We start from the raw sequence: 12248 nt of genomic DNA, 5'->3' as shown, positions 1-12248 counted from the left end.
GAGGAGGAGAAAACAGCTACTCCATCTCCGCCTATAGTTTTTAAACCCTGGTTGTATTAAAAAGTGTAAACTTTGCTCACTTTATTAGCATTATAAAAAATCAGGGAAGCTGTTTTGGTCCATAAGCAGAAAAACAGTCGGGTAATGACTTTATTAGGACCAACCAAAAGGCACAAAAGCTTTTGAATTCTCTTGAACTGTTCAACAAGCACAATGTTGCTAGTCACTGCAGTAGCTTCTAGAAGTGAAATGCCTCAGTCTAGCGTGGCTCCTCTGTGAAATCTGAGGGAGTAGTGAGAGCTCTCTTTCTGCTGGAACAATATGCATGGAATGCCACATTTATATCTTCCTGGCCTGTCTACCCAATTGCTGCTGTCACTCTTGTATTACCCCATTTTTGTTGTCTTACCCCAAAATTAGTTTATATTTATTGCGAGAAATGCAGAGCTTCCAATTCTGACAAGTGTCATTCTTGATGAGACAAAGTGACATGAAGCATCATACCATACTTTCTCCAGTTCACAAATTTAAATATTTGCACAGCGTGAGCATTAGCATCCCAATCCTAAGCATTTTCACTGTCTTATCTGTGTATAGCACAAGAATAGCACCTCTGCGGCAGTGGCTTACCATCAAAGTGACACATAACCTTCCAAAACTTTTATTTGCAAGCTTACAATCTGATGTCAGTCGATTTTATTGTTTATAGCCAATGGCCATCATAATACAGTATGAGCACAAATCACACAAGACAACCTGAGATAAACATGCTTATGTAGAAACAATTCCTTTTGAATTTTTGAATCAATGCAGCCTTTTTATTAATTTAAGTTAATTTATTGTTACATTTATATCCAGCCTTTCTTCCAAAGAGTTCACGGTAGCGTATGTGTTTCTCCTCCTCTCTGTTCTGACAACAACCTTGTTTGGTAGGTTAGGCTGAGAGATAGCCCAAAGAATTCTAACTCTGGTCTCCCAAATACTAACCCAACATTCTAAAATAAGCACTACAACTGCACTAGCTTTTAGGCTTAATTGCTGTCACATTTTTCTTGATTTTGTCAAAATATTGGTGTGCAGAAAGCAAACACTATATTAATATGTGTGAGGCAGAGCTGATTCACACATGGGCTCAACAGACAATGGATGTGTGGCTCAGAAGCTCAGAACCTTATGCGTACCAGATCATTTGTATGCAGATTCATATATGAATAGATCCTGCTTGAACATTCAAGGAATTAAAAGGTCCCATGAGAGGCATAGCCATGTGGACCTCAGTTCAGTTCATGCTAAAGGTTTTGTGTGTTTTGGGGGAGGAGGAGAAGAAGACTATGTCTTGCAACTGTGTTCCACTTACATGCCAGGTACACATGTAAACCAACACAGAGATCAAAGATGATTTTGTTTCTTACTATTCATATTGGAGATAACAAGTATGAGAAGAGGTGTTTTTACAGGAGTGTGAATTCACAGTTTCTGTCTGGGTTGTTAATCTGAGTCAATAGTCCTGCCCTATACAATGTAAGAAACCCATTACTCTGTGGGCCTTTCACAGTTCACTCTGCACCTCTAGCAAACTCAGTACTCTTCCACCCCCTCCATCCCATTCATAGGATTGTTTACAAGATCACTTGGCTTTTTTATGAAGAAGAGAAGGGTCAAGAGCCCTCAAGATAACTAGGCATTGTTCAGTCATTCAGATTTCTTCAGAATCACATTCACATTTTGAAGGTGTAAACAAATTAGAAGTTCAGTCAAGTCCAGGAGTTGGTGTCCCAGGATAAATGATTGCATAAACAGACCTTGAGCAAATAAGGTCTGGCACTCTATTGTTATTTCTTAGTATTTCATTATAGCTCCTTTATGTCGTACATCCCTTTCCTGAAGACAAATATCACCCCAACCCACCATGAATTCCTATGCTTTGCCTCCTGTGTTGCTAACATCTGAAATTTGCAGTCTTGATTTCAGATGTGAATGAAAGTGAAAGAGGGTCTTTTAAATATGAAGGCAACCACTGTTTCAAACAGGAACAGAGCACAAACAATAGAATGAGCAAACAGGTCTGTTGACTTGCCAGGAGACATTCTTGACCTTGGTGGAATGTTCAGGGATCACCCAAGTAGATATTAAAAATTTGCATTCAAGAATGTGCTATTATTTAATAACTCTAGGGCTATTTTTTTCTACCCATAAGAATGGCAGTGATTTAAAGATTGCAGACCATACAGACAGCTGCCTGTTCTCTTGTTTACTTGATTCTGTAGTGTTTCTGCAAGTACATATGTGCATGTCAATGCCCTGTTTGTTTGTTGTCAATTGCCCTTTCATCGGCCCTGTAAGATGTCACTCCAGATAGAAGTCAGGGCTTTATTGGTAGATACTCTCTTCCAGTTTCAATAGGGCAAGACCATACTTAGCCATTTAGGTATTTAGGTTTGTGTTGTTCTCAACAGTTCAAACATGCAAAAGCACTGTAGCCTGAGAGACTTCATTGTGATTACTAGGTAACAGAAGGATTGGCTCTGATCAGACAGCAAGATATGGTGCTATCCTTGTAGTGTGGGTGGAAATGCTTTTGATGTTAGTGTATTTTTAATGACATTTTAATAGTCCTTTTGACTGTTTAATTCCACCACCACAATCATGCAATAGAAGCTCTTTCCTCTGCAACAGTGTCAATTACTTTCATAAGAATGAAACATCTGGCCTGGTGTAATGGGAGAGCATGAAGGGGTCTTCTGTCAGAGGTGCAAGAGCAGACCATGGCACTTAACAGCTAACTCACGAGGCTAGGGTGGGCAACATTGTTTTATGGAATTAGACATAAATACATAGCCTATTTCAGATGATAGTTTATTCCGCTGAAGTTCATCAATCACTACTTGAAATGCTTTTGAACTACTAAAGGTTTTGGAGGCATATTATTATCTCCTCACACTTAATGGATTTTTTATTGTGGTTGGTGTGTTTTTTAGGAGAGTACTGCGAAGTGAATGCTCGCTCTGGGCGCTGCGCTCCGGGAGTGTGCAAGAATGGTGGGAGGTGTGTCGATCTGCTCATAGGAGGCTTCAAATGCGAATGCCCTGCTGGCGAATATGAGAGACCTTACTGCGAGATGACCACAAGGAGCTTTCCCCCAGAGTCATTTGTCACTTTCAAAGGATTAAGACAACGCTTCCATTTCACTGTTTCTCTCATGTAAGTTTGCTTCCTTTCTAGTGAAAATTTCCAGTCACTGACCTGGTTCACACACAAAGCCAAACCATGGCAAAGAGCTGAAGACATATCTAATGAAGTTCACCACTTGATTTCAATTTGTGTTTTTAAAATAACCCACCTGCCCACAAGCTGTCTTGCAAGTTAAGCAAACATTTCTACTTCCTAAATTGCATGAAGGCTATGTATGCCATATACCGCAGATGCAATAAAAACAGCTAAATAAAAAGTAGAGGCAGCTTAGATAGAATCATCTACTTATTCATCAAAAGCTGTTTCTTTTCTATTAAGCATCTTGTCACATTTTCTGCAATAATTGTCAGCTGTGTGCCACCTACTATAAGGCTGAGGAGCTTCTCTTTCTCTCTCCTTTCCTTCCTTCCACCAACCAGTCACTGTTTTAAAGAAATAGTTTCTTGGACACATCCCAGTAATATGTCCTTGATGAGGGTGGGTGGTTGCATGACAAATAGGGCAGAACAGCTAGGCAGGTCTTCGATGCAGGCTGCAGTACTAAGATCAGGTTCTTAGAAGTTCCACCCACAACAATGGGGCTTCCTTCTGAGTAGACATTTAGGATTGGGCTTCCAATAAGCATGAAAGTGATAGTGGCCTGGTAAGACCCACCATTTTTTGTAACCTCGCACATCTGCTCCAAGCACTATAAGAATAAGTCAGCAGTGTCCTAATTTGGCCTGCTAAGCCATTTTTCCCAAACCACAGTTACCTTCTCCGTACCTGATGCCATAATGGGACATTGGATGCGATGCAGATAAAGACATAACTGCAGAAGAAATGATATGGAGCCTTAAAGTGCACTCCTGTTCATTCATTGACAAGCAAGGCTGGCTGTAACTGCTGATCGGTTGATGGGCACTTATAGCAGGCCCCACAATAATTGACTGGGTCATCAACAGAGAAAAATATAATGCAGCAGGAAAGGGTGGGAACAAAAACATCATGGAAGAAGGGTGGGGATTCAACTTTTAAATGTATATTGGATTTGATGTTAACTTGTTAAAAATTGGTGAAACTCAATAAAAAATTAATTGGCAAAGTAAATCTAAATTAGTCATGTCCATTAACTTCAATCAGTCTACTCTGATTAGGACTGGCACTAAATGCCACCCTATGTATTATATTTAGAAAACTGTTCTAGTGATGTCATAGGCTCTCTTCATAGATACCGTTTCAGACATTTTGCTAGTATATGGTACATTACAAAGGAAATAGATTCCATTTTACAGCTAGGAATATACTAAGTGTCCATTCTTTGTTAACACAGTGGCTGGAAATTCTTAAGAGGTTTGTTTACCGAGCAACTGTGCTGTAGATAATTCTTCACATGTGCTTCCTGACCTGTTTTAGGTTTGCAACCAGGGAAAGGAATGCTCTGCTTCTCTACAATGGGCGTTTTAACGAAAAACATGATTTTATTGCACTTGAAATAATTGAAGAACAGATCCAGCTGACATTCTCTGCAGGTAAGACATTTCTGTCTTTTTCGCTTGCTAAAGCCAGCAGTAGCTCCTTATTGAATGTGTGCATGTGTCAGTGAAACTGGACGGTAACTCAGTAGCGTGAGAGAGTCACCCAGTTGTATCCAGATTTTTTTAAAAAGCACGTAACAGCAATTCCACGTGGCTATGCTTGGTGATAGACTAAAGCAGGGGTTCCTAAGCTGTGGTCTGTGGGTCCACAACCTCCATTTAGGGGGTTCACGCCATGTCTTTCTTTGAAGATGGAAGTGGTAAATATTAAATATTCACACTGTTTTTAACTGTATTTTGAGTGCTTCATTTATTACTAACACTGTATTTTGTTGCATTACAGTTTGGATTCTATGCAATTCAAATCGCAATACAGTAAGATGCAATACATAATAAATGAAAGAAGCAGTAAAAATACATTTGAACTTTTTACAGCATCTAGCACAGCACATTACAGGTGGAAAATAATTAAGTAGTCCACCAACAGACACACACACACCCCTAGTCCATGAGTGGGGAGGAGTTGGGGGATACTGTGTTAGAGTGAGAAGTATGATTTTGATCCCATGAACCATTAAGAATAAAGGCAGTAGATGTAGATAGATAGATAGATAGATAGATAGACAGACAGAGATAGAGATAAAAATATATAGATACAGATATAGATATAGATATAAATGATAGGTCAAAACCTGTGGTTTTCAAACAAATTAGTGCATGGGTATTTCTAAAATGTCTGCAGTTGTTCTGTTCACTGGAACAAATACTGGATTTACAGTCACAAAGCAAATGGATTTTAGACTATTAGGAGATTTGCTCAAAAGGGAAATAAATAAGATTATAAGCCTATGCATGCTTACTCAGAAATTCAAATTTTGTACAACTTAATGCCCTTTAAAGTGTGTATCACACTATACAATTGCATAAAGTACATGATGGGTTTTATAAAACAGAATGAGAAGTTTTCATTGTCAACTATACACTACATTGAAAGATTCATTGCTACAATAGTGAGCTGTGAGTGCCTAATTTTATAAGGTACTGAGTGTTCCCAAATTGCTTTAGCAGTCAATGGGACCATTCATGCACTTAAACTGAAGCACATGCCCCCAATATTTTGTACCAGACCATTTACCCGGTGGCTGAAAATAGAAAGTGCAGCAAAAAGTAGGCCTATTTTCGACTTAAGTGAATTAAAACACATAGTAGGGCAACACTGTTCATGTGTAGCAGAAGCAAGTTCCACTGTGCTCTGTTCCTCAGGCTGCAATCCTATTCACACTTTTTTGTGAGTAAGCCCCATGGAACACAATGGGACTTGCTCCCAAACTAACAAGCATCAGGCACTGTAATTAAATGAACGAAAGAAGGGAATTCAAAAGACTGCCAGAAATACTGAAAACTGCTGGATTGGTTCTTGATGTGCATAAGGCAAAGATGTAGTCTTTTGGAACTCTGATTCTGATATCATTGAAGAAGCTATTTTTTGGGTTTAAACATTTTGAGATGGTTGACATACGGCTTAAAAGTACTCCAGAGGAAACTTAACATGCCAGGTGAGAGCGGCAAAGGGCAAACAGAATCCATATCCATATTCCTTTTGTAATGTATGGCAATTTTTTATTGAATACATAAATTGTTCAGACTGTGGAAGGAATCAAACCAGCATTCACAGGAAAATGTGGCAGACATGGTAAAAGTCTGTAATTTCATCAGGACAAGTTATTGGCATTTACTGTTGTAATAATTGTTTCCTCAAAATTTATCTTCTGTACCATGAAAATAAATAAAATCTTTATTTATTTTTTTAAAAGTACTCCAGAGGGTTGGCAAATCCTCCAGAGGTTGCAGTGGGGAGCAAGAACCTCCAAAATTGCCTCCCTTCCCATTCTACCCACGGTTCAGAGCAGCTTCCTTCCCAAGCTGGTATACCTAGCATATTTTTTGAATATATGACTTTTGACACTCCAAGCCTTCCAGGACAGTAATTTTGTTTTTAAAAGATTATGCTCCTGCTAGTTTTCTGAGCATTAAGACCTCCTAACAATAGTGGCACACAAGAGGAAGGAAACCAAGGCACCTTTGCAAGGTGAGGAAGAACGCTCAGGTGGTCTTTCTCTCCATTGCAGCTGTAGGTTGGGAGAAGTCTGGTGCTGTTAATGGGGAGGGAAGTCACTATCTTTGCTTTTCTGAGTTCGCATTCTGAAGAGCAGAAAGTGCACTTTATCTTCCCATTGCAGCAGGGCAGTTCTAAGAGGAGACGTTCTTTTCCCAGCTCAGCACTGCAGGTAGAAAAAAAATCTGTGTTTGCTCTTCAGAGCACTTTATCTCTTCCTCACAGCCACAGCTCGGCTTCCCCTGTGTCTCTGTGTGTGAGTTTGCTGGGTGTCTGCATCTCTCTCTCTCTCTCTCTCTCTCTCTCTCACACACACACACACACACACCATGTGTAGTGAGTGTGTGGACTGAAGTACAGCCTGTGTGGATGTGTGTGCATGCACAAAACTAAATGCACAGTTGCTTGCCAAAATGACTTAGGCCATCGTCACAGCTGGCCTTCAGAGGAGGCTAGGGTCGAGAAAGGGTAAGCATTCCTGCTATAAAGTAACCCATGATTCTTACCAATTTAAATTCGGTTAGTTTTCCTGTTCATGGGTGCAAAGTATTATCAAGGAACTGAGATTTTTAAAAGCATAAATTTGGGGTGTTTCTGCATTTGAATGTCTCCGTTTACAATAGGAATATTATAGTTGCACTTAAGATGGTCTTAGGTTCATGGAAGCAGATTATGTTAACTGTTGAAACGTATGTGGTCTCTACCACTTCTTTTATCTGTGTCTGATGAAAGCTTAGTTGATTGAAACTTATTTGTATTTTCTTTACACTCATTAAGCAGCAACATACCTTGTCTTTAAGATGTGTTGGATCTGTTACCCAGGGCACAGTTTTAAAATTTGAAGACAGTAGTTTTTGGGTTGTCAGGTAGAGGGATGAGCTTCATAGAAATGGAGGAGGAAGCATAAAAATGCACATTTTAAGGAAGTTGCTGGATGCTGGTGGCTATTGAGTTCAGTAAAACTAAAAAGGCTGAAACGCACATATGTTGGCTTAAGTAAGCTGTGCATCAATTCTGTGAGTCATAGGAGCTTTGGTGTGTGAGTATTCTGGACCTTAAATGCACTCTCCTACACTTTCACGCAAGAGATATAATTAGATGCGAAGCATTTTGCCCAAAGCAATACTTTCTATATCTGCTAAGTCTAATTGGAAATCAACCTATGGTATATATAGTAACCAGAAAAGATTTCTGTCTAGATGGTATCAATTATTTGTTGGTGTCTGCACCCTCAAGCACTTTTTTTATTAAGAAAGAGCAATAGTGATGCAAGAGGAAGGCTGCTTGTCCTGTTTTGTGTCTGCATAAGCCAGACGTTATATGCGAAAGATTTCTGCTAAAATACTATAGAGAAGAAACAGAGAAAAAGAGGACTGCCATACTTGTGTATACATTCTTATATGCTACGTAAGATCTTTGAGATATTAAATTTTATCAGCATGCCTTTATCATAAGTCTGCTTCATGAAAAATCATATCCATGAAAACATTTCCTTTTTAAAATGGAAAATTCGTAAGTCAGAGGAGAGTCAAGTGCTCTGATCCAGCAAGAAAAACCAATGTATAAAGCAATATTTCAGTGCCTGCAGTCAGCGTGGGTGCAACTGATACCAGTATTCTGGGCCCCATTGAACTGGTTGAATTTTATTTTTAATGCTATTATGCATTCCCATCTGGTCACAATTTGCCACGTGCAACTACTTTGGGGTGACTTGACACAAGAGCTATTGGGTTGTATGCAATTAAGTGGTCCTCTTAGCGCAAGGATTTCCATCTATGCAACAGGACTTCCTCCCCCCATGTGCCCCCCAGTCCCCTCCCCGAATCTGTTTCAGAGCAGGTTGGGAAGGCTGGAAAAGGAGAAGAAGTCCTGTTGCTCAGGCATAGATCCTTATGCTAATAGATACAGCGCATCATTTTAAAACTATCCTTTAATAAAATAAGTGACACATAGCCTTACATCTGATTCACGTTGCATTCTGTAATATGAGCAAATATAGGTCACAAAGCATCTCAGCAACCATGACCTACATGTACAAACTCTTGAGTATAGAAGCCTCTGAGGGACAACATGGGGCAAAATCACAACATATAATTCAGTGGTGTGGGAAGTGCTTGTGCAAGGCAGGGGTGGGGCATTCAGTTTTCACCAGCCAGGTATGAATTCTAATCCATATACCAAACTGCTCCCAAGGGTTGCCCAACTTCCAGGAGCACATTTTGTAGGAGGTATAGAGGGCTGCAGTGAGTAACAGAGTGGGTGGGGGCTGCCCAAAATCAGATGCTCTACCTTGGGCAAACAGAAATGCTTTCAGTTTCCACTTTGTTTGAATAACCAATGTTGTAAAATAAACAGAAGTTGGAAAGTTGTCACAGATTTAAAGACAAGCACATACATTTTACGACTGTTATGAAATGAAACTTTAATGCTTCCTACTATGGAAGAAGCTTTTCTTTTTGTGGGGGACTGAGATAAGGGGATCCTTACTTCTGCATTGTTTGTTTTTGTCAGTGTTGCAGAAATTAGGAAATGCCTAACCTCTAAAAAGAGGCTGTATTTGTGTTCCTCTTTCAGTTTAACACCTGTCTGTATAAACTGAGCAGGTGTGTATGTTAAACTGAAGGAAACGTTTGCATGAATACAGCTAGAAATATAGTGGTTTATCATATGCATCAGGGGTTTTTTAATGTCCCCCCCCCCCTTATTCTTCTCTAATGGAAACTTTTGTCTAAGTAGTCATTCATAACAAACCCTGCCTGAGCAATTTGACAGGACCTTGTGTACTTTTGCTGTAGATGTTTGTTCTTACCTCAGAACAGCAGTGAATAGTCACCAGGCTGGTTGTACTGGTATGCACAATTAATCTGACATTCTCTGCTTTATCGGATCCAATCTTTAAAAGACATTTTAACGGAAAAGAAAGGAAGCGATGCCATTAATTGCAAGGTTAGAACTCCTGGAGCTTTCTAAGGCAAAAAATGTTTTCTTTGTTCCCTCACACCTTATCTGACAGTCCTATAAGACCCCAGCCTGGAAAAACAAGAAAGCCACAAAAATGCACATTCTTTCTGTGGGTAACAACTGTTTGCACAATCTGTATTTGCCCTAAATATTTACCTTTTGTCAGGAAAAGTGTTTTCACTCTTTAGTTAAAATTTGAGGACTGCCACCTTCTTAAGCACCAGAACACTAGATATAGGGGGTGTAATCCTCTATATTTGTAGGAGCGTAATTAACAAATTTGAATATTGTTTGCATTAACATAATTTATAGCAAGCCAAAGCTTATAGTAAACACAGTTTATACTCTGCAGCTAGTCGTTTTGTTGTCATTTATTTGTGAAGGAATTGAAGTGTCAGTACCTTCTTGGCATTTGTTTTCTAGATGTGAGAATGATGCCAATGATGGATGGATGAATGAATGCATAACTTGGACAAAGGCAACCCTCTCTCTAGTCCTGCCCTCAATGCAGTCAAGTGCAGGAAGATGAATGAAAAGTTTTCCCTCAACTGCTAATCAACATTCTTGTTAATTACAAAGAAAATAGTGTAGTGGAACTTTTTAAGGTGACTGTTTTTCTTTCTCTTTCGTGCAACCTTTCAGGGGAAACCACCACAACAGTTGCCCCCTTTGTTCCAGGAGGGGTTAGTGATGGGCAGTGGCACTCTGTCCAGGTGCAGTACTATAACAAGGTAAGGCAACATGTTTGGGATATATTTTTGTGAACTGAATTCTTCTTCATTCAAATTGGCCAGCTTATTTGCTCAAGAGAACCAGAGCCAGTCTTTAGACTTGTACAGTGGACCTACATTTAGCCAAAGCATGTTGCTGGAATGGAAGTTTTTAACTGAGACATAATACCCCCTGCTTTAAAAGAGCAATAAAGTGGCTGGCTCTAACCCTTAGAACTGTTGGTGTAAGATTCTGTATCTCTGCCAGTGAGGCTGCCATGGCTGCTGTCCACTAGGCAGTGGTGCATTAAAGTCTATGTAAAGCCTTAGAAAATCAAGTCCAGCAGGTTGCATACAGATCAGCATCCTCCTTTAAATGAACAATATGGGTTTCAACTTGTGAGAGTAAGAGCTCTGTTTTGTGCACTGAACTCCTCCTGTCATAAGAAACTGCTGATTCAGGAGAAGCCTTTCTTTATTTTTAAACGTAAAGAGAGCAATTATTCAGATTCTTTTTGTTGTTGTTGTTGCTGCTGTATTTGTAGCATAATTAAGTCGGAAGCTCTTGGTAAATATCCAGGGGGAGAGAAAACAACATAAACAAAGAAATAGCTCTGAATTCATTGGCTGAATGCCATTTTCAATTTAACAATTTAGACTGAAGATAATAGCAAATAATTGCCACTTCTAAAGCATCTGGCTCTACCATGTTGTCTCTGAGGTTTTAAGAAATATATAATCTTGAGTCTGCATTTCAAGTAAAAATGTTACCTGTTGCACATTCTGAAGAGTTTAATTGGTGGATAAGGTTTGGTGTTTCTCTTACACTGTTCAGTTTTGTATCCTGTTCTATGTAGTGATATATGTGTGTTTGGGTGGATCTGGTTTTATGGCACTGAATCCCTGATGCCATCATGCTTTCGTTGGCCTGTTCAATGATTAGAATTCTTTGTCTTAGTTAAGTACATCCTCCTTGAAGTTTACAGTAAATATTTGGCACACTTAAAATCCAGTCAAACTTAAGCACATTTTAGACTCATTAATTTCAATTAGAAAGATTTAGGCACATACTTAATAGGGCTTCAGGATGCTGGTTTAATTGGATCGTGCCTTGATTATCAGCTGATAAAATTCCAAGAACCCTGGCTGACTTGACTTAATTATTTCACCATTAGCATGATCAGTAATTTCTGCTTGGGAACTTTGTGAGGAATATAGTTGCTTCTTGATGAAACGGAGGATATAGTCATAGAATTGTTGATTGATTAATTAGCACTTTAATGGTACACAATGCATTGTCTTCCTAAGCTTAGGAAGCAAAATGATAAGAGTAGGATTTTTTTTTCATCACATGATAAGCTTGTAAATGTATTGCAGGTCTGTGGGTTTTCAAATGTTTCAAGTATTATAATGTTCAGGGGTGTCTCATGGTTTGGTTGGCACTTAAGGCAGGATGGGGTAGGGTGGGGCAGAGTGACAACTGCAGTGACAAGACACTCTGATACAAACTAAAAGTGGACCTCAGGATTTCCCTAGTTGTCTGAGAGAATTCTGAAACACAGCAGAGTCTCAATACACATGGAGAGCTAACTTTACCAAAGCCAAGGAGAGGTTGAACATGCATTTCCCCTTGAATTGTGCTGCTCCAAATGGTTACCTGCCAAAGCAATTTGGATTATATATAGAGGGTTCTCATGTTTAAACCACATAGCAGGAGTCAGTAGCTGAAAACTTACCCCAGACAAATTCAGT

General features: G+C 39.3%; 1 protein-coding gene across 3 annotated transcripts in view; it reads left to right on the top strand.

Annotated features, from left to right (window-relative positions):
• CELSR1 (cadherin EGF LAG seven-pass G-type receptor 1) overlaps window positions 1-12248 on the top strand; it is a 156921-nt gene that overhangs the window by 76951 nt on the left and 67722 nt on the right. For all 3 annotated transcript variants that reach the window (XM_083399204.1, XM_083399203.1, XM_083399205.1), the window contains exons 3-5: window positions 2979-3201; window positions 4588-4703; window positions 10429-10517. In XM_083399204.1, coding sequence (XP_083255330.1) covers window positions 2979-3201; window positions 4588-4703; window positions 10429-10517 — 428 coding nt within the window. The remainder of the gene's footprint in view (window positions 1-2978; window positions 3202-4587; window positions 4704-10428; window positions 10518-12248) is intronic.

The sequence above is a fragment of the Podarcis tiliguerta genome (genome assembly GCF_965153285.1).
Source record: "Podarcis tiliguerta genome assembly, chromosome: 10".
In the NCBI taxonomy this organism is placed as follows: domain Eukaryota; kingdom Metazoa; phylum Chordata; class Lepidosauria; order Squamata; family Lacertidae; genus Podarcis; species Podarcis tiliguerta.
The sequence above is the reverse complement of the archived record's forward strand: the minus strand, read 5'-3'. Positions and strand labels throughout refer to the sequence as shown.